Source organism: Sciurus carolinensis, chromosome 8, assembly GCF_902686445.1.
Source record: "Sciurus carolinensis chromosome 8, mSciCar1.2, whole genome shotgun sequence".
Classification (NCBI taxonomy): domain Eukaryota; kingdom Metazoa; phylum Chordata; class Mammalia; order Rodentia; family Sciuridae; genus Sciurus; species Sciurus carolinensis.
This window is the reverse complement of record NC_062220.1, coordinates 127,563,441-127,586,572: the sequence shown is the minus strand read 5'-3', so window position 1 is coordinate 127,586,572 and position 23,132 is coordinate 127,563,441. Positions and strand designations below refer to the sequence as shown.

The window sequence follows — 23,132 nt, the reverse complement described above, 5'->3', positions numbered from 1 at the left end:
AGAACATCTGCTAAGACTCAGAGACCTGTAATCCTTAAGGCTTGATGGGAAACTTGGAAGGGCATCTGGCATACTTGGTGGATGCACTGAGAACCTGTGGTCCCTGGACCAGCAGTAGCACCTGGGAACTCATTAGGAAGGCAGATACTCAGGCCCCAACCCAGAGCTCCTGGGTCACAAGCTCTAGAGTGGACGCCAGTAGTTGATTTTTTTGATGCACACGCCAGTTTGAGAACTACTGTTCCAGTCGTGGGATAGGATAGTATTAGAGGAGTGTAATTAATAATTGTGGCAAGTTCTATTCTTACTGTTCTATTTTGTAATTGATGCCTTTTAATAGAACTTTTGAATTTTAATTTGAAGCACTTGACTTTAGTTTTCTTTCAAGTGATCATTTGACATTTCACGTTGTTTTTCATAATAATTCTCTAAAATTTAGGGTCTAAATGAAATGATTTGGTATGTTTTAATCCATGTGTGGGTTAGTCTGCCATTTTCAGCTCTTAAGTAGGTGTATCTGTTGGAGTTTTTAAACAATCCTTAATTGGTTCATAGAGTTTCAGAAATAAATGACCAACTTAAAGACAGAGGAGTCAACCTTATACTGAAAACGAACTGGTTTGGGTTAAACTCAGGAGGGATTTTGGAGCATATAATGCAGCTTTGAGCCTGATTCTGAGACTCCCTCATGTTAGAGTGTGACTGACAGCTTTCAAAACTTTGTTGTTTATCAGTTGAGTTAACACAGGTCAGATGCATTTGGTTACATAAGTTACATCTAAGGACAACCAAAAGATGATATTGACAGATTTTTGTTCATTTGTCAGTGCCCTCCACCCCCCCCCCCCACACTTATTTGGGGGGAGTGCCTAAGGGTGTAATAATTCCTAGATCTCTCAAGATGTCAGACAGCTAACCTGATATGTAATTTGCATTTTCTCTTTCCCCATACTGTATTCTGTCTGATCCAAGATAGAGATTATGTATATAAGTGTAATAGTTTTACCTAACAAGAATAATCTAGATTTTGTTGTTTCATTTAAATTTGTCATTTATAGGTACACAGTTTGGATCCAAACACATGGAAAACTGTTGAAATTGTCCACATAGATATTGCAGATCGAAGTCAGGTTGAACCAGCAGTAAGTAAAATGCCACTTGGCATTTTAATGTGTTCCCTTTGACATATAAAAATGATTGTCTTTCTCTCATGTATGGCCTGTATTTGCAAACCTAAATAAGTCTGGAGCTCAGCCTCAGCAGGGAGATTCGGAGGGAGGGCAACTTGTTTCTGTGTGAATCTTGCCTCTGTGCAAGTGAGCCTTTTTAAGAAATTCCAGTATACCTGGGGTACGTAGGTGTGTGTTTTCATTGAAGAAACATTGTTTACAAAAGTGTTCTCTTGAGTTTCTTTAACACGAGTTCATGTATGATTAAGAAGGCAAAAATTTAATTTACATATAAGTTTTCAGTAACTGAACGAAGGCTGAAGTTACCATTTGTGGAAAATGTTCCATGTGCAGTGGCTTACTTTAATGCTGTTTAACTTTCTGTTTTGATTATTATTAAATATAAATATTTGTTCTTCAGGCCTTTGACTTAAAATAAATGTTTACCATAAAAACACTCCACTTGTCAAACTAAGACCCTCATGTTTCGTTGCTGAGGTTGGTGAATATTAACTCAGATCTTACTCTACAGCATGCCAAGTGCCAGGTGGATTTGCAGGGCACAGTCACAGACTTTTTATGTATGAAGACAACCCATGATCCTCTTCCTGCTGATGGAGAGAGCCAAAGCTTTGGGGAAGCAGTAGCACCCCTTGTTTTGTCACGGTCAAGCACAATATGTTCAGTCAGCATCCCCTTCCTTTTCTATTTTTAGTGTTTATTCTCTGAACCTGAGTCGTGTTGTCAGCTGAACAGAAATAACTCAAACAGTGAACGTCTGGAAAGGTAGACCTGAAACAAAGGTCCAGGAATCACTGGAGTTGGAGCTGACAGCAGGGACCCAGTGCCTGACTGGTCCCCACACTGCCAGAGCCCCTTCCCAACTTAGAAGAGCAGATACAGATAAGGAGCCCTTTTAATCTTAGTTATGCTGTGGTTGGAAGTTATTTCAATTTTAAGGTTATTTCTACCTTTGAAATTATGTATGGAGTGTTTTTTTTAACCTTAGAAGTAAGGGTCATTCAGATGAGATGTCTGTTTTAAGGTCTTTTATTTCTCAGCCTCTTTCCCAGCCATGGTTTGCTTTATGCGACAGAATGGTGATAGGAGGAACAGTTACTGGGAGTAAGGAGTGAGTCAGTGTACAGACCTGAAGTCGCTGAGCAGGAGGACGGTGGCACCCTGGGACAGGGCACGCTGGAGCAGGCATCGAGATGTTGGTGTCTGAACACCGTGGTGGCCAATCAGGATGGTTCCACTGCTCTGATCTTACGGCTTGCAGGTTTGCAGACCCTGTTGTTCACCAACAGAGCAAGGGCACCTTTGGTTTTGCTGGGGACATAAAAGCAGTTCTTTGTTCTTGGGCTCAGGAGAGATGGCTGTGCGCGGAGCACTGGAGTGAGGCAGGTTAGAGAGAGCCCCAGAGCCCATTCTCTTCCTTCCCTCCCAGGGTGCCCCCTGGAGACCACCCAGGGCAGCGCTTGAGAGGGCAGAGTCCACAGGTGTTTCTCTGAGCAGTGGAGCTGGTCAGAGCCTTCTGAAATGAGACTGCCTTCAAACTGCCGTCTGACTGGGCCATTTTATCGTGGCGGGGCTAGGTGACCCTCTGCACTCTCAGTACCTCACGTGAAGGAAAGGCCCTTCATTTCCTCGGGTCCCCCGGGAGCACGTAGAGCAGTGCAGTTCACCAGCTCCTGGTCCTTCTGTCCGCTACCTGGAGTGGTGGAGGGCTTTCAAGAGCCTGCCTTCTGTGGGTGTCTGTTTGCCTGTGGTTTTGTTTTCCAGTGTTCATAGCTCAGGTTTTCCAGGTTACAGTTTAAAGATGAGTAGATGCAAATTTATTTTAAATTGTATTGAACTTGCAGTAGTGTTTTTTTTTTAATTTTGATAAAACACACACAACATAAAACTTACCATGTTAAAACGTACAGTTAATTCAGTAACGCTTCGCGTGCTCAGTGTCGCGCAGCCTCCACTGCTGTCTAGTCCTGGGGCATGGTTGTTGCCCCAGAAGGACAGCCTGCAGCGCTAACACTGCCCACTGCTGCTCCTCACTCCCAGCCTGTGCAACCACGCGTCTCTCCGGTCTCTTGGCATTTGCCTGTTGTCGGCCTCAGAGGATGGCCTCTTTCTTTGCCTGATACTTTTAAGGCTAATCCACGTTGTAGCGGGTGTGGGTGCTTCTTTGTGGTGAAGCAGTGCCTCACTGTGGGACATGATGTGTTTTGCTCGGGCACTCATCTGACCACAGTCATCTTGGCTGTTGTGAATAGTGCTGGTGTGAACATTTGTGTCCCAGCTTTTTGTCTGTGTGCTTTCTCAGTTGTGGATAATTAAAGTACAGCTGGTATGTAGGAATCGTCAAACCTGACATTTAGGGGGCTGGGGAGATAGCTCAGTCAGTAGAGTGCTTGCCTTGTAAGCACAGGGCCCTGGGTTCGATCCCCAGCACCCCCCCAAAAAAAAAAAAAAAAAAACCTGACATTAAAAAAAAAAAAACTAAATATGCACATTTTTCTGCTATAAAAAGAGGACGAGGGCACCATTGATGGTGAAGGGCCTGTAACACCTTTTAAGCCTGAAAGTGACCGGAGCAGAGCCTTGCTCGGCCTGGCGATGTCAGAGGCTGGTGTGAGTGGTGGGGAGGAGCGTCTGGCCAGGCCTGGGTCCAGGGAGGAGGTCACAGTGAGAGCTCCTGGGCTGTCTCCTGCACATCCTCGCCTGTCCCGTCCTGGCATGGACAGTGCCCCGCACTCTTCTCTTTAGGAGAGGCCCTGGCGGTTTGGCTTTGACTGGTTGGCATTTCTTTTAGGATTAGCTTCTGTCACAAACACCTGGTCTCTACCTGCAGGTTGTTGCTTTTTACCAGTCCAGTTTTGTTGAGTTTGTTCCTTTGACTCTGTTCTTTTTATGGGATTTTTTTTACTTGAAAGTTCTAGTCCATTCTGTTGCGGAAAGGAAGAAAGGCTTAAGAGTGCATTTGCAATTCTAAAATGGCAGTGTTAGAGCAACCAGCAGGTGAGCAGTGCCCTCTGAGTGCTGGGACCAGCTTAGCACTGGGGTAGCTGTCCCAGGTAGGCGTGGCCCCCAGAGGCTCGAGGTCCAAGCCAGACAAGCCCAGTGCCCTCAGATAGCTCATAGACAGCAGAGGGTTCCTCCTGGAGCCAAGTGCTGAAGAATTGCAGAGAAGAGACGGGGACCTGAAGAGGCTGGGTGGAAGCCCGTGGGGCTGGGTGGAAGCCCGTGGGGCTGGGTGGCTTTGGGGCTGGCGTGCCCCCTCCCCGCTCTTCACCCTTCTCCCTCCTGGCCTCCTTAGCCTGACACAGACATTTCTTGGTTCATTTCTCTCTCTCTCTTCCAAATAGAAATAGAGCCTCGGAGGGAGGGGTCTCTGTACATTAGCCCGTTTCCCTACGACGGAAGCTGAGGTTTAGTAGGTACTTGGGGACTGCACGTGACGGGCAGGAGGGAGTCGCCATCAGGCAGAGCAGAATTGAACTCTGAAGGCCTGCTGTTTAACATGGAGAAAGCGCAAGAGTTTGGGGAGTGAGGAGCACCTCGGCCGCCTAGGCTTTGCTTTCCAGTTGTGTGTCAACAGTCTCTTGGCACCCCTCAGTTTGTCGGCGTGGAGTGGCTAGAGTATGGGGCTGAGACGTCCTGCCTGTCCCCTTCTACCCCTGCCGTTCTGTGTGGCTGACCCCTGACATCGGAACTCACGGTTCTGTAGCTACGGACGTGTTTTCAGGGATCGCTGTCTGTCTTAAAAGGGAGGAACCTGGGGCCCAGGTTTTCTCAAGACGGCTGGGCTAGTGCCAAAGTGGACATTCTGACCCTCAATCCAGAGCTCTGTCCGCTCCTCTAACTCCTTCCAGGCGAGGGCCCAGCCTGTCAGTCATCTTCCTTTCCTCAAACTGGCCTGCCACCAACTGTGTCCTGTGCTGTCCTGTCCCGGCACACTGCCCTTCCCCACCTCCCTTTTGGGACTCCTTGCTCTCTGTCCAAAGCCTGTGTGTCCTTCAGAATCTAGGTCGGATCCCACTTTCTCCAGGGGGACTTCAGGTTTTCCTGAGGAGCTCGAGGACGGCGAGGAGACTGACCTGTGAGGGAGGGCTTCCCCTGGAAGGCAAAGTCAGCTTGATGTCATCTGATAATGTCAGGGTTGGCAGGGGGTGAGGAGCGCAGCATCCACACTGCTTGCCTGTGGGACTACACATCAGTGAAACTGGTCTCGCAGAATTAACAGTACACCTGTCCTCTGACCAGCAAAATCCCACTTGCAGGAATTGGTTTTACCTGATGTGATGGGGTAAGTATCCAAACCTGAGGTTGGAAGCTGTCTGAAGTCCAAGTGTTTCTCCCTCCGTCAGCAGCTGGCTCAGAACATCATGGTACATACATATGGTGGAGTTCAGTGCAGGCATTAAAGGGTGTGCACTCAATTTGTACTGACAGAAACATTTTTAAGATAAATTTAAAGGGAAAAGGACAAAGAAGGGTATGTATAATATGCTTTCATTTGTAACTTTTTAGTACTGGGCATTTAACCCAGGGGCATTTTCCCACTGAGCCACATCCCCAGCCCTTTTTATTTTTCACTTTTGAGGACCTTGTTAAGTTGCTGAGGCTGGCCTCAAACTGTGATCCTCTTGCCTCGGCCTCCCTAATCACTGCCTTTGTAACATTTTTAAAAGGGAGAAAAATATATCCTTGTGCATGTATTTGCTTGCTGATGTTTAGATGGTGAAGAATTTTCAAGGCCCTGCCGGTAATAGTGATTCCCTTAAGTGGGCACTAGGGTGGGAGGTTTGAGGACTGGGAGATGTGGCAAAGGTTTGGGGGCAGTGGCCTGGTTAACTGTTTTGGTCTTCTGTCACTGTCTTACAGAGCACCAGATCAGTGCCCCGGCAAGGTAGCCTCATCAAGGGAATGACTTCCCATCAGCCCTGGCCAATGGTTAGATACTCTCTGTTGGTTAGAGACAAGTCAGAGGTTCCATTTGCACTTGAGGGAGGGCATTATATGAGAGCATGACTCCTTTGTGGGCAGGGATCACCTTAGATCCCTTACTGCCAGACCAGTAGTCAATTTTTAATGCCAGAAACTTGTTCCTTGAGGGTGGGAATGACATTAGAATGGGTAGCTGGGTAGTGATAATAAGCCAAATAAGGTGGGGGAGGGGCTGGGGAACTGGGTAGAAGTCCCTTTCTTCCCAAAGTCGCTGAGTCTGCTTGGGTAGAGGACCAGAGTGGTGGAGGCCTGCAGTGACAGGGCACTGACTCGTGGTCAGACCCGCCCTCCTGGCATCCCCGTCCTGTCTGACACTGGGCAGCCATCTTCACCAGGCTCATCGAGGCCTGTGCTTGGAGGCTCTGGTGGCTTCCACCTTCTTTTCTCAGCCCTACTTCTGTGATAGGGCGAGAGCACCTTCCTCCACGTGGGAGATCACGTACCTAATTAGAATTTGTCCCCCTCATCTGTGCCAGATCTGGTGACCTGTGCTGTTGTGAATGCCCAGAAGGTAGGACAGTGTGTCTGTCTTGTCCTACCCCGTTTAAAAGTTGATAAGATTTGACCCTTATTCCTTCAAATAAATGTATTAGTGGTGGTTTGGAAAAAGAAAGAAAGAAAAAAAAATCCGCGACTCGATGCAGATGTGGCGATCTTTCAGCACCCAGACTGGCGCTTCAGCTTCTGGGAGTTTTTGTCCTTCCTTGCCTGACTCAAATGAGTGGTTTTTTTTTCTTTCTTTTTTTTTTTTTTTCTTTCTTTCTTTCTTTCTAACTGCTCTGGGTTTGGTTTTTTTTTTTTTTTTTTTTTTTTTTTTTTTTTTTTTTTTTTCCCTTCCTCTTTATTTGTTTTATTTAGTTTTATGCAGTGCTGGGGATCAAACCCATTGCCTCACACGTTCTAGGCAAACACTGCCACTGAGCCACAACCCCAGCCCTGCTCTGGGTTTTTTTGAGTGAGCAAATTTTTTTTTTAAACAACTTTAAGTGCTTGAATTCTTTCATATCACTTGCATTATAAACATGAATAATTACATTAAAAATTTGAGAGAGTAAATAGTTAAGTCCCATCAGAATCTGACAGCAAAATAATTGGGGAGTACAAGAAACCAAGAATTTTTCAGTGTAGCTTGACACAACTCCACCTGGTGGGAGTTTCTGTCACTGCAGGTGGATTTAATATAGACAGCCCCAAACATTTTAATTCAGAGTGACTGTTGATTACTTTCAGGGTTTAACTCTGCTAGGTTGTCAGATGGCTTCCATATCACTGGTGTTGTAGGCTTGCTGTGTTTTGGTCGTTATTATGAACTGTTCACTTCATCATGTTCTGAAGAGATGTGATTTGATCCATGGTGTAACTGAATACTTGACTAGATGCTTTGACATGTTTACATAATCAAAGAGTGACATTGTCACAGTAACTCTAGGAACAAGGATTTGTTGCAGAAATCTGTCAGTGTGACCCAGGTTCACAGAGTAGTTGCTACAGAAATCCCATGTGTTTAAGTACGTGGGTTGTTAGGGTTTTTTGTGGATACTTTATGGGAAATCTGTGTATGACTTGCTCTATACACTGTTCTCTGTAATTTGCTAGAAGATAACATTTCCGAAGAAACAAGTGAGGAGCCTGGGGTTTCTGCTTAAATGTTTCCTCTCAGTTTCTTTTGGCCCATGAGAATGTATCCACCATACAAAATAGATTTTCCTGTTTCAAGGGGCAGAGGTGAAGGATCATTAAGATGTCATATCCTTTAGGAAGGAAGGGTCATTCTGCCTGGCACTCCAACAGTCACAAAGCACACCAGCGGAACACACCTCCTTTCCCACAATCCCTGACCATCCCCAGCCCCTCCAATGCCCCCTCCCCCCACCAGCCTTTTAAGTCTATTTTCCCAGTGAATTGGGGGCTTCTTGAGGACCATGACAATACTGTACCCGTCAATTCTGTGTTTCTAGAACCTAGCAAGGTGCTTGCTTCCTAACATGGAGTGAGCTTTTCAATCAAGTTTTGGTGGATCGGAATTTGCAGAGTGTTTTCATCTGTAGTGTTTTTTTTTTAGAAAAAGTCTGGAGGATCACCTCAGCCCATGAGTTCAAGATAATAATAGCCTCAAAACAAAAAGGTTGGGGAGGCATTTTGGAGGTGTTGAAGTTTTTTTTATTCAAGTCGTACATGAACAAAATGCTACTTTTGTTCTTTGCTAATTTTAATTTATAAAAATAATGATGTGCCTTCATTTCTAAAAATTTTGAATTCTTTTTAAATGAACAAATACCTTTTTGGTCACATTAAAGAGGTTTCAGCATAAACACCAGAATGTTAGTTAAAATTTTTTTTTTTTCCAGGTTCTAGTTGTCATTGATAATAACCACAGAAAAAGTTGGGGATTCTTTAAATGTCCTGATGAAATGCACATGCATATCTTCAACTCATTTCTAAAATATACACAAATGAGTCACTTGACATCTGCTTCTGCTTTTTTTAAGGTATAAATTTGAATCTGGCCCCTTTTAATCATCCCCAGCACTTTGTCTAAGTAGCTTTCCATGATTTGTATACAAAAGTCACTTCCCAGGAGAGGAAGACTCTTTAAAGTATAAGCTGAAGTGTACACACGATTAACATCAGAGAGACCTTCGTTTTTGGAAGTAATTTGAAAGAAAATGAGCACTATTTTAAAAAAGGAGAGAAATTGGAACCATATTTTAAGGTATTTATATGAAACCAAAAAGGATTGTATCAGCCTTCTTCTATAGTACATATTGTGTGACTTAGAGGCTTTTTTTCTGGTAGTAGAAATAATGTTAATTCAAAATATTTAGTTGTGTTCTTCTAAAAATACATCTTAAAATGTGTTTTGTAGATATCAGTAAAAGACAACTATTAGTGACATAAAAATATTAAATTGTTTGGAAGATGTAGCTGAAAACTGTAGTTCAGTTCCATATTAAAATGCAGGAAGCTTAAAGAGAAGAAAATTGTTTCCCTCATGTGTAATGCTTTAATTTGTGGTGGAATGTTTTTCCATTATGAGGCATTTCCAAACCAAGAGTTGAACATTTTGGGGATCATAGTGATGTTTCACTGAAGATGGTTTCCCCAGAATTGAAGCGACACAAGTTAGAAACTGGGGTTCCGTATTGTTTCTGGGTCACAGAAGGAATGTACAGGGTGCCCTGATTGATACATTCCTATACCAGGACTTCCAGACTTCCTGTACTACAGAGCCCAGAGGGGCCTCATTTTTGGGTTACCCAGTAAGCTTGGCTGCTCTTCAGATAAAGCTCAGATTCCTTTCATGGTGCTTGCTTTTTGTTTACTCCCAGTCGGGGTTCGAACCCACCCTCCACCTTAATTACTCCCACGCCTCTTGTTCTTACCTGAATCTGACTACAATGTCCGTGTCCTATTTGCCCTGAATCTCCCTCCTTTTTTTGGGTGCCTTTCCCCAGTCGCCAGTGTTCCCCTGGGAGTAATAGGCAAAGTGTAGGCTCAGAGTGCCACAGCTCCTCTGCAGCCGTGGTACCCGCCCCAGGTAGCCACCCTTCCTTCCCTGGACAGCGGGTCCTGTGTTGCCAGACTCTGGACTGCACCATCTCTTTCCAGCAGAAAAACTTCTGTGGGCAGCCTTTTCAGCACAGGCTCCTATCACAGAGCTGGAGGTCCACTCACTAGTCACTTCTTTCTTTAGTTCCCTGAAGGGTACAGACTGGGAATGGGCTGTTGATAAAGCTCGGCCTCACTTGCAGCACCTGGAATCACATCTCCCTCAGCACCTCCGCCTCTTCTTTGCCTGGTTTTGTCTTTGGAAAGCACGTCTGTCAGAGTGTGAGTACCCATTGTGGGCAAGTCCAGTCTCAGTGCATTCCTTGGACATGAAGAGGTCGTTCTTTTGAGTCCCTGAGGATTTCCAGGGAGCATTGTGGCCAACTTCTGAGATTGTCAGAGCCCTTAGGACCCAGGCCAAAGAACTTGAGGCCCTTTCAGTTCAAGCACGGTCTGCCCTTGGCAAACTTGTTAGAAATGCAAATTCGTGTCCGACTCCAAGTTCAGAATCTCTGGGGTGAGGCTCTGGTCTGCGCAGCTCTCCAGGTGCTTCCTGCCCAGGCTCGCCTTTGAGAAGCAGTGTTCTGACACACCACTAGTGGTGAAGGTCATTGAGCAGGCACCCTTCTAGGATTTGGGAAGTAAGGAATCTCATTTGGAGGCCATGGTCCAACAACATTCACCTCAGCCTTTATTTTTATTGTAAGGAATTTGTAGCCCAAGCAGCAGTCATGTGTCCAGTGGGTGGGGAGTCAGGACTCAACTCAGTGGCAGCCTTCCGCCTCTCCAGAGCATGTGATCATGCAATTTTCCCTTCCTTCGCTGATTGAAAATGTTCTTAATTTACTTAAAGCAAACAAGCAACCGCCTGTTTTTCCATTCGTCTTCCCTAGTTCTCTGAAACACTAGTTTTCCTCCGTGGCCTTGATCACTTCCCCCCTCCACTGCCGGACTCTGGCATATTTTGGTTTATGTGTGTGCAATAGAATAAAAGGCTTGGAGACCCAAAGATGTGTTTTGGCATGATTTTTCACAGGGAACACCACTCAGCCATTTTCTCATTTGTTCTTTTAATAAATGTTTATTTATTTACTTAATTTAATAAATGTTTATTTATTTACTTGGTATTTGCGTGTGGTATTCTGCTAGATTTTCCCAGATAAAGAAATAATCATATCTGTCTAAAAAAAGTTCAAGATTCTTATCTATGAACAAGCTTGAGTGTTTCCAAGTGACCTGGAGTTAGTTTGTTTCAACAGTTGCTTCTTCAGAAGATGGTTCTGGGTGTTTCTTCACCAAAGGGCACAACGGGCATAAACCAGTGCCCATCTCCAGGCTGCAGCCACAGTCAGGGTCCATAAGCTAATCAGAATTGGTAAGTTTGGAGATTTGAACTTCGCTAAATGAGCAGCCCACCACCACAAATCATGGTGTCAAAAAATCATGAGGTTGGGCTGGGGAGATAGCTCAGCTGGTAGAGTGCTTGACTTGCAAGCACAAGGCCCTGAGTTCGATCCCCAGTACCGCAAAAAAAAAAAAAAAAACCATGAGGTTGTTTGGCTCTCTAATCAACTTATGGAAGTCCTGGTGGGGGGAAAATAATTATCTGTCTATCTATATTTTTTAAGGATTGAGATATCATGGAAAATGAAGTGGTTTCTGAAATTTTGTACCTTTGGATTTTTTTTTCCCTACCATTTACCATTTGTTCTTTGGTTATGATCCTTTTATTTGTTGGATCTGTTTTAGTAGGCAGACAATGTTCTATTTTAGATGAGGTCAGGAATAAACCTGATATTTCTTTCTTTCTTTGAAATTCCAGTTACCTTTGAAAACAAACATGATTTCCTTTTGCTTTAAATCTTGAGTGTGTACTGTTTAAAAAAAAAAAAAAATATATATATATATATATATATTGCTCTTTTTAAAAGAGTATTATTCTAAGTGTTAATAACCCTGGCAAGCTGATGAAACTTGGGTTAGAGTGCTTGGAGGCCTGTAGTTTTTAGCTGCACCTTAGGCAGAGTTTGTTACTTGTGCTTTCAGAGGGGTTGGGCATGTCTTTATTTAGTGCCCAGATGTTATATATTTGAGTAGATAATCTTAGTAATATATGTTTTACTGCACTGCATGTTTTAAAAAAGTTTAATTTTAAAGACATGAGGAATCCTACATTGATAATCTGAGTAAGCTTAAGTTTTTTCTCTTCAAAATTAGAAAAATAGAGGAATCTGACTGGCAGAAGTTAAATATTTGATCACGCCTTGTGAAATTGTTAATATTTGTCAGCTTTTGAGCTACAAAATGGCATTTTCTTGTGGATGAATGGAAGGTAGCTTCCAGGTTAGCCTTTGGTGGGTGGGAACCTCACGGCCACCGAGGACCATCCCTCCACTTGGTTCTCCCTCACAGCTGCCTTTTGGTGTTAACATTTGTTCCAACTGTTGCTTCTTATTTCCTAAGAAGGGCTTTCTGCCTCTCAGAACTGTGCTGTGGCTTCCCGGTCTTTAGATCTGAAAAGAGCTTTTGTTGATGAGAATCCTGTGGCTGAGCTCCAACAAGTCCTGTGGTTGCCAAATGCTGCTTTGGGTAGTTCCCTCCGACAGGAGCGGACACTTGATCTCAGCGGAGTGCTTCTTCCTTTTGCTGTTAACGAGCCTGGACATCGATTTCTGTCCTAAAGTTCATAACTTACCACTGGCATGTGTAGGAGCGTTCCTAGGGCTCTGTACTGATGCGTGCACTGTGAAGACGTGAGAAGTGTGACCCGGCTCCCGCTTGTGATGGATGTGCAATAGTGGCCTCCTGAACGGAGAAAACGACGTGTGCGCATGTCGAGGTAGCAGTGATTTTGCTTATACTTAAACATTTACACTGTCAGACGCTCGTCCCTTCTTGCCTTTGCAGTGCCATACAACAAAACCATTGTCCAGATCTTTCTTTGTGGTAAGTTATAGAGGATTTTCCCCCCATCTGCAAGTAAGATATAAATAAATGTAAACATGGTTCCTATTATAAAGAAATGTGAAAATATTTTCCCACTTTATTCTGTTGCCTTACATGGTCAAGTACTTTCAGATCACTTCCAGTAGTGGATTTAGAGAACGTCCGGTATGTTTGAAGGCACAGCTGGGTGGCAGTGCCCTCTTGTGGGAAAGTAACATATTGCTTATTTCTAGCTGCTTAAATCTTAGCAAGGATCTTTGACTTCCTGTTAAAAATCCGTGTGTACAGCATATTTTGCACAAAATGCCTCCTCAGTAGAACCCAGTACCAATGCTCCTTCCTGACTTCCTCCGTGGTTTAAGCTGAAAAGGTGGAGAGGGTGGTGTGTGAAGTAGGGTCTGCTCCAGTTCCTCGGTGGGGAACACATTCCCTAGTGAGAGCCAGGAAGTGTTGTTGTTAGCCGCTAATGGCAGATAATTTTGAAGAACTCAGTGTGAACAGCTCCAAGTCAAGTTTTTAAAGTGTGTTCCTCAAAACAAAGCCTCTCTTCAGCAATGTAAACTCTTCCTTAGAGAAGGTTCTCTAGACTGAGAAGGAGCAGAGAGCCCTTCAGGGACCAGAGTGTAATCAAAGATAAGTGTAAAACACTTTTGCGGTGTAGTATTGTGGTTGGCTTTGGTGTCAGACAGGGCAGCAGCTGGGTCCCGGTGCCTGTGCTCTGCAGGGTGGGCTTGGGCACAGATACTCATTGCCCTGGCCCCATACTCATGGCTGGGACAGGTGCTGCCTGTTCCTGGTAGGTAAGTGCTCTGAAAATAGTAGCAAGAATGATGCTGCTTGTTAAATTTTGCTCTTACCGTAAAGAAATGATGCCGCTTTTCTTTTTTTTCCTAGTAATTTTCCTGTTTAATGTCTGTTAAATTAGTGCTAATGGGTTAAATGGATCCTGGGATTTGGGAACTGAAGGCCAAGTTATGAGCTAACATTTTACTGGAGAAGGTGCACTCGGAATTTTCTATAGGATATTTTTCCTCATTTTAGTTGAAGGAATTCAGTGTGATATGCTCAGTGATCTACTATCATTTAAAAGAAAACAGATGCATTGTTAAAACTTCCCTAAACATATTATTTACATTCAGGTATATGCAATTTAATTTTGAAATAGATGATTGTTTAACAGATAAGCACCCTTAAAGATAATGGCATGTTAATGTTAAAACTCATTTTATTGGGTTTTAAATGTATTCATTTTTAATGCCATAATTAAAATATATAAATACATAGTAATAGTAAGTATGATGTTACCATAATACATATATTGCATATTTGTACTTGAGATAAACCCAAATCGATAACCCAGCTCCCCTGAGGGACCCATAGGCTATTAATTGCTTCGGGCTTGCTCCCTTTGACCTCACATGCCCATCTAATTCTGTAGTACAGTATTGGTTTCCCTTGCTGTGTTGTGGCATATAAAATGTATCATATCAGGCATTTTCTTGTAAGTTTTCTTTTTAAGAGCTAAAATTCCCACCACCTTCTCTATTAATTTGTAACCTTGCAAAGGCTTTAGAGGTGTGCCTTCATAAATGGCAGTGTTGGTGACCTCTGGCTGTGGAAAGGATGAGATCAGAAAGCAGGAAGATTCGTGCTCTACCCATCAAAGCGACCACGGGTAGCATAGAGCTCTTTCGAGGACCCCTGTGAATGCGTCCTAGATGTCAGGATCATCCTGTCCACCAGAACTCTTTGGCAGAGTGTGAGATTAGAAGATTACAGAAGTGCTCCGTCTGAGGTGCAGATCTGATTGCAGTTCTCAGTTCCCGGTACAGTTGTTTAAAAATGCAGCTTGTAGGACTCGTTGGTGGAAAGCCAGTAAGGATTAATGAGAGGGCTGAACTGTAGAATATTTTTTAATGCATTTTTGTTCCTCTGAGGTACATTCAGTAACAGAAACTAGGCCAACAAGTTATTGACAATTAGTGGTCCTTTGGGAATCTGCTTTAATGAATAGATAAGAATGATTTGTAATTAGCATAATAATTATATGCAAATGAATGCTTCTGAATTGCTCTAAAACACTTCTGAACTGTTTAAACAGCCCTCCTGAGATCTTGTTACTCTATTAATTTGTGTAGCAAATCTTTTTTTCATAGATCATGCGAAGATAAACTTCAGCCCAGCCCCTGTCCGAGTGATTATGAATTCCAAGGTGGTAGGACCTGAATTAATGAGATTTACTTATACTATATTAATGGTACTCTGTGGGAACCTGAAAGGGTGAGGAGTCACTGGGGAGATGTAATTAAAAATAGAAAAGAAAGCTGCTTATTGGAAAATAACTGTTGAAATCAGTTTCTTAAACAAGTTAGTAAATGTTATTTCTCTTTACACCTCTGTTATTTGCTGTTACAACATTTAATGCAAATATTTTTTAAATGGGCTTACCCTTTGGGGTCTGGCTTGAATTCCATCAGCTTCAGTTATACGTTCTGCACTCTGGTGGGTCCATGGTGATAGGGTCCAGAAACCTTTTGGTTTTTTAAGTACAGCTACACTGAAAAAATGCAGAGCAATGCTAATAAATTATGTTTGCTGTTTATTTTCATATTTCTTTCAGCCTTTTCTTCCATCCTGGGCTTTATTTTTGAGGATGTGATTAGAGCTTTGAGTGAGCTTCGCTTAGTCGGGCGGCAGTGCCCATTCATTTTTAACTTGGTGATTATCTTTGAGCTGTTTGAATAGACACCTAATTAATCATCTTATGCTAAAGGAAAGTATTTTATGGCAGGCTGCACGATCCTAATAGCCCTCTCAAGTTTTTATTTTGACTTTGTAAAATGCCCCCTTTCTGGGGCGGGGTGGGGGTGATATACAGGGCAGGCCTTGATCCTTAGAAATGAGCAGGTGTCCGGGAGTTGCTGGTCCTGCTGGTTTGCATGCTCTTTCCTTAGTGTGCTCGTAGCCTCACCTCTGGGAACGTGGGCCTGGTTCTTCAAGCAGTTTCTGGTGTCTGGAGCGCATCTTGATTTTTTTCCACAAGCTGTCAAGAAACTCCTACCAGCATGCTCCTCACCTCCTCCTCATTTTCCCATTCATAATCATGAGTTAAATCTGGGCTCAAGGACATACTTAGGTTGGCTCAGCACAGATTTCGTACTTGGATTTTGGGGGACAGCCACTGTGCTAAAAGATTCATAAACTAATATTCTTTATCTTCAAAATGAATCTGGTTTCTGTTGAGAGTTTCTGTTGAGACTGCAGTGAGTAACAGATGTACACCCAAGAGGTAGCACAACTTTTGTATTCCAGTGACAGAGAACAGTTATTTATAAGAATTTAATGAATGTATTCTGTAGCTCCAGCGTGAAGACTCGGTAATCCATTTACTTGCCAGATTATATTTTATTTTGTTCTCCAAAGGGTGTCTTGACTTTGACTCACTTTCGTTTTTACTTACATAAGAGTTTTCAATTAAATAGAGTTGTATTAACACTAATTCGAATCTACCTTATGCTGATACCACTGTATTTCTGTGTTGTTCAGACACTTATTGGTGGAGCAAGTAGTGTCTAGGGATGTCACACCTAACTCGGTGATGATGATTTTACTAAGCCCTTATCCTGGCCAGGCCTCTGGGCATGATACAGATTATTAAAATTGGATCTTAAAAAATTTTAAACCCATTGCACCTTAGCAATAAGGTTTTTCTACTTTTAAACATGATTTTAAACCCCATTTTTAAAATGCATTTCCTTGGCCTAGTGAATTTGCTTTCTTTTTTCCCAAGGATTACAGAGAGTGCATAGCAAATTCAGCCTTCAGAATACCCAGGAGCTGAAGACTCAAGTAGGCTACAGCTGTCTTCACCCACAGTATTCTAAAAGAACTAATGAGATGAGAAGTCTGCAGCTGGTGGCAAGCACAATAAACCATGAGCCAAGGGCTTCTCTTCATCAGAGCCTCCCCTTTCCCCATGGGATCCCAGAGGAGACAGAATACTAACAAAGCCAGCAGGCTGTCTCATTCCACACTATTGCTCATTTGCAGCTATAATTGGTAGCTGAGGTTGCATTCTGTATACTGAAACTGTCATACATGAAGGAATATATTTGTTCATTGTGATACGGATATAAATCGGCCGGTTTTCAAATACAGAAAGACCAAACCAGATACTCAACAATAAAATTGTAGCAAAGAAGATACTGTTCAAAAAATTAAATGTTTATTGTAGGGATGCAAAACCGAGGTTGTTAAAACTACATCTGCTTCTTGCTTTTTTAATATCTTGCTACTTAATTCAACTGATTAAACATTTACACATTCAGACTAACATTAAAAAGCACAAAAAATTCCTAGGTTTTGACAAGACACATTATTCTCAACTGTCAAGGTTAAAGTGCTATTGTTAATAATTGGGTTTCGTTACATTTTCCGTATAATATCTTTAATGTTAGCTGTTTTGCATTCAAGAGGAAAAGGCAGAGAGAGGAAACTCAGTTTCCCCGTGTACATGTATGTGTATCTGCCTCACAGGAAAATAAATCCACCTTGATATCTCTGGCGTTGCAGCTTCTTGGTGCTCCTGAAATGTTCTGATGAGGTAGAATTTGTTGGCAGCTTTTGCCATCATCTGGTGTGGTGTGCCAAAATGAGCCCAGGACAGGCTAAGAGGGTCTGATGGGGAGTCCTAGGGAGGGGAGCCAGGCCACCTCCTCTTGGACTGTGGCTTCCTCATCTAGAAAATGAGGGGCTTTGGGTGCTAAGGTTCAGTTCACCTCGGTGATTGTGTGAATCCATAGCTGAGAAAAGCATCTCCCTGATCACCTAGCACTGATGGTGAAGGTTCAGAAATGGACTTTCTGGAACAGTGTACGTGGTCAAAAGCAGAGAAGTTTTGAATCTTGGTTACACTTTCTTTAGTCAGTTCGTCTGTGTCAGATATGAATTGTGACTTCTGAAGCTGTCAGCCCGGAATGGGGCTGGAGTTAGGCAGGAGGAATGCTGCCCGCAGCCCACCTCATCTATCCAGTCGAGTCACACCTTCACCCGGCCTGTAGTCCTGCCCAGGTCCATTTCCAGGGGCCAGTTGCCCCTTAATTAATTTACTTGTACATGAGAATGGTTTATGCTGACCACAATTTAGACCAAGTTCTCTTTTGTTAAATGGGTTGTTTCTTGGTTTATGGACTGCTGCCCTTATCATGTAATGTCATTGCATTTATTCCTTTAACCCTCACAGTAATTATGTATACTTTATTTTGTGGATATATTTTATCTTCCTCTTGAAGTGGACAAGTTTAAAATCCACAGTAATTCTGCAGTCTGTATATCAGTTCTTCATTCCCACCTCCTTTCCCCGCCCCTCCTATTTTAATAAATCCAAACTCAGGAGTTGTCTTCCAGTTGTGGCATGTTTTATTGACTGAGTAGTATTCTTCCTAATGGTACATAAAATAATGGAGCATCCTATAACTGATGGCCTCTTAGATGCAGGAAATGTATGGTATTTTCTCTTCAGCTCATTCAGACTCCCTAGCAGCTCAGGTTTTGTAAAAACAAAGACACAAGTGCCATGCCCATGGTGTGACACGGCACTCTCCATCAGTTGCGAAAGAGGGGAAGAGGATTTTGCCCTCAAATGGAATAAACTGGTAAGCGCTGGACAGGCTTTGGAGCATTATACTGATGATTAAACTTTAATCATCAGGACTGGGTTGTGGCTCAGTGGTAGAGCGCTGGCGTAGCACGTGTGAGGCCCTGGGTTTGATCCTCAGCACCACGTAAAAATAAATTAAAAAAATAAAGGTATTGTGTCCATCTACAACTGAATATGTATATATTTAAAAAATTAATCATCAAAATATAGTCACAATACAAACAACAATAAGGTTTTCCGTTTTTAAAATATGTTTTAAATTTCATTTTAAAAATGGGTTTTCTTGACTGGTTCCATTCGGTTTTAGTCCTGCCTATGATTCCTTCCAATCTCTGGCAGCTAACATGTGCTTCCTGGGGGTTGGGTTATCTTGTTTTGTTTTGTTTGCTTCTCTTTGTTTCTCCCAACCAGATTGACTTCTTTAGGAGCCAGAAGGATGTGTTGGTTCTGCTTACCTCCTCTGACTCCTTGTAATAACATCCTGTCTGTGTGCCCTCTACATGGTGGCTGTTCAGTAAATAGACTTTGATTGAGGGAAATGATGCTGAAAGTGATTATTTAATATGATGTTAATTTTTAATTTGGGGGAAAAGCAAGCCTGTTTGGGGGTTTTAATTCCAAGCTTCTGACCTAAAAGAAAAGGGTTTTTGTTGTAGTTGTTGTTGTTGTTATTGATTTGTTGTATTTAAACACATAATCTTGCAGTTTTTATGCCAGATTTTTTGCAAAAAAGTGGGGTGTGACCACTAAGTGAAGCTTTTCGGAAAAAATTATGCCAGTATTACTTAAAAATCATTTATTACTAAACTGTGTTAGATGCAAGATTAGGATGCATATAAGTATGTGTTAATGCAGTTCTAGTGATGATTGGTAAGATACAGTTCAGTTTATGCTAGCAGAGTAGCTTATTTCTGATTTCAAATTCAAGTCTTGAGACCACTTGTGCAGTCGATTCTTTTAGTCAGAAGTTAAAGTTGTTAGTTTTGATTTTGAGGATGCAGTTCTAGGTTGGAACTTAAAGAGTTCATACTTGCTGGCAGTGACTGAACTTTCCGCTGTTGGCCCAGGCTTATGAGGTAACTTCAGCTGTCTGGCTCCTGGTGGGCAGCTCATCCCAGTTTGTTGTTCCTAGGTAATGCTGACTGACCTACTGCCCATGGCTATACCACATGGCATGTTTTAAAGCATTGACTCAATGTAGCCAGCTAAGTTTGCTTGTTTAATATTTTTAACCCATGTGGGTTGACAACCTTTAGACGGTCTTCAAGTTCAAGGTCACTTATTTACCCAATTATTTTTCTTTAAAGTTTTATTTTCTCCCTGACCCTCACAATTACTCTTCTTTGCATAATTCATTTATGACTTTCTTCCTACAAATTAACATACCATATGCATCTACTAAATAATGATCGAGTTTTGAATGGCTGCTTCTCAACATGTTTTCATTGATTTGTGAAAGTTGGTGTTAGATCTTAGTTCATGTTCGGTGCCCACTTTGTGCTGGGACTGCCCTTATCTCCAAAACAGTGATTTTTAGGCAGAGTTTCGTATCTGACTTGTCCGGCATTTTCCCCAGAGTCTGTGGTCTCTTCACAAATGCTGTGAGGAACACTTGCCCAGGAAATCTGCGCGCATGCTCTCTCGCCTCTCCGTTCCTTTCTCTCTTCCCTCCTTCCCTCCCTCTCTCCTTCCTCCCCTTCTCTCTCTCTCTCTGTGCAGTATTTTAAACCAACCCTCTCCTCTGACCTCTGTATGCTGTTGTTTTAACTTTGGAGGAGGGGGTCCTGGGGATTGAACCCCACGGTGCTTTACCACTGAGCCACTTCCCTAGCCCTTTTTATTTTTTTTGAGATCGGGCCTTGCTAAGTTGCTGAGGCTGGCCTCAAACTTGCAATCCTCCTGCTTTAGCCTCCCGAGTTGCTGCGATTATAGGTGTGCACTGCCACACATGACCACAACTCATTTTTTTTTTTTTAAGCACTTCACAATTTTTTATTCCCATCCATGGAGTGTGTATGTGGTGTATGTGATGACAAAAACTTTTATAAAGCAGATAGGTGAGAAAAGATTTCCTCCTTTCATTTTCTCCATTTTGGCAGGAAGAAGGTATTAAGGCAAATGGAATTTACATGCACTAGACCCTTGAACAAAGTCTAGAGTTTAGGGCCCGTCTCCTGTGGCATGATGTAGCTGAGGCAGTCCCATGACACCTGACCTTTACTGTTGTCGACAGTGAGGATCTGAGGGGAATGTAGTTCTTCTTCTCTGAGGAACCAAGTTCTGTGACCCCTAAAGCTCTCTGTAAACAACCCCTTTGGAGAGGCTGACCAAGAACTGGAGCTATTCAGAGCAGACCCCACCATGGGAGAGATGGGGGTGTGCCGCATCAGGAGTTCTGATCTGTGTCGCCGTGGGTGCTCTCTCTAGGCATCGGGAGTCCAGGGCCATCATCTACAGGTGTTGTGGAAGATGAGGTGGCATGTTTCATTTCTTGAATGTGATTACATGCTTATCAAAATGCTGAGACTGTTGAAAAGCATTGGCAGATTTGTTCTCAGATAGCTCTCTGGTGACCAGTCACTGTGGATTGCTCGTCGGGACTTTTATTACTTTTTATTTTATAGCCATGTTGCCTAAGATAAAAGTTTAAAGCAAGGAGAACCAAACTGCAAACTTAATTTCATACAAAAGTATTTTACTACTTGTGTGCAAAAGCATGGTGAGCGTCATGGGTTTGGGGAGCTGCAGAGAGGCCTGTTCTGGTAAGGTTAAAGAATCTTCTCTGGTTTTCTTCTCAGCCTCTGGCTTTGTTTTTCTTGCAGGACTACAAAGCTGATGAAGACCCAGCCTTGTTCCAGTCAGTCAAGACCAAGAGAGGCCCTCTGGGGCCCAACTGGAAGGTACTGGAGGCTGACCTTTCTGACAGGCAGAGTCTTGGCAACACAACACTTGACAGGTCCTGAGTCTTGAAAAGCTGGGGACGTTTAAGTGAAAAATAGAAATGGCACAAAAATTGTTTTATTTGTGATAAGGACTTAGGACCAGTTGCAGTTGGCCAGCGAGTCTGTGCTGCTGGACAGAGCCAGCCTGTCACTTTCAGCACAATGCTATTCTGATGACTCGTAAAAGAGACAAGTGTTCTCTTTTGAGACTTGAAACGGTACAAAAATCCCTGTTAAGTGAAGGCTTTTGGATGGAGTTTCATCTTAGTCAAAACTGAGCAGGTTCGCGCCACCCAAGCTCCCGTTCTGCCCTTTGAATGGTTACATTTTTGGGAAGTGGGATACCAGAGAGCAGCTCTGTGGCAGGTAGTAGTTCTGACTGTAGAGGATGTCTTTACTTTATTCATGGAAGTAAGAAAAGCAGTGCCGAGGTGGTGAGTTGAATTGCTGCAGAAGCGTAATGCACTTGAGAGATAGCCACTGAGCTAAACGAGGACTCTTGATGAAGACTTGGTGTTGACGGCACGTTATTATAGCTGATTTGACAGGAGAAGAGCTGGAAGACCCAACTGCCCTGAGCAGACTTCCCACCCACAGTCGGAGGGCATCAGGAAGCCACGTCTAAGTGCAGGTCGTCGCTTCTAGGTAGAGGGTTATTCTGACACCCCCCCCCAAGAACTCAGTGAGTGGCTCTCCGTCAGTGTCGAGGGATTTGTGGACTGTCTTACACATCTCCCAGGAGGAGCGAATCTCACTAGTTTTACAAGAAATGACTATAATTGATTTTATGTTCACGTTCGTTCTCTGGGTAGAGTTCAGGTCAAAATTGTCCCAACTTAATGACCATGACTAGAAACTCAAAAGCCAGAGAGTGCTGTACGTCATTCATGAATTGAAGAGCCGATTCAGTGCATGGCTCAGTCTTCTCCAGTGGATCTGCAGGACACCCCCACCCTTTCCCAGGCTCCTGGCCGCAGGCTCAGGACTCCCTCCCGAGGCGGAAGGAGCCTCAGCACTGGCCTTCAGAGCGGCGGGCCAGCCCTCAACTCCTCCAGGGCCACCTTCACCGCTCCAGGGTGTCCTGCTCTGGTGGGCGCTGGCGGCAGCTGGTGCTGCTTCCATAGAACGCAAAGGGGCGTGAGGTTGAGGCTTGGAGGTGAACTAAATTCTGAATTTTCTTCACATTGTCAGTATTTCAGGTATAGATTTTAAAAGGCAGTACTGCATCACATGATGGGCTTATTAGGCTGTATTTCATATTTTTCTTGTGGGAACGCCTAACCTAACGCCTAACCTAGGTCACAAAAGTATTTGGCACTGGGACTTTTACCTTATTGTCAACTTTACTTTTTTTGGTACTGGGAATTGAACTCAAGGGCACTTGAACATTGAGCCACCTCCTCAGCCCTGTTTTGTATTTCATTTAGCGACAGGGTCTCACTGAGTAGCTTAGCGCCTTGCTTTTGCTGAAGCTGGCTTTGTACTCAACGGTCCTCCTGCTTCATTCAGCCTCCTGAGCTGCTGGGATTACGGGCATGTGCCACCACGCCTGGCTGATTGTCAGCTTTCTAAGAACTTCTGCTGGGATGGGGGATGCAGCACTCGTACAAACTGAGATACTGCCTAACTGAATTTCAGTGACTTTCCATGATCTCGGGAAAAGCGGGGGTAATCAGGAATCACTAACCCACTCGTTTACTGCTGCAGAAGGAAATAAGGGCGACTGGTAGCAGGTAGGACGACATGGGGGAGAGCAGGCACCTGTGGGCTTGACCTAACAGTGTGGTTTGCGAATGTGTTCAGCAAACTCTTTGTTGAGACTGTCCTTGTCATTGTGCTGAGGCTGACCCTGGGCAGGGA

The 23,132-nt window shown here is 43.4% G+C and overlaps 1 protein-coding gene across 2 annotated transcripts in view; it reads left to right on the top strand.

Annotated features, from left to right (window-relative positions):
• Nucleotides 1-23,132, top strand: part of Pitpnb (phosphatidylinositol transfer protein beta) — a 61,247-nt gene that overhangs the window by 19,637 nt on the left and 18,478 nt on the right. For both annotated transcript variants that reach the window (XM_047560354.1, XM_047560356.1), the window contains exons 7-8: nucleotides 1,059-1,142; nucleotides 21,153-21,230. In XM_047560354.1, the coding sequence (XP_047416310.1) occupies nucleotides 1,059-1,142; nucleotides 21,153-21,230 (162 nt within the window). The remainder of the gene's footprint in view (nucleotides 1-1,058; nucleotides 1,143-21,152; nucleotides 21,231-23,132) is intronic.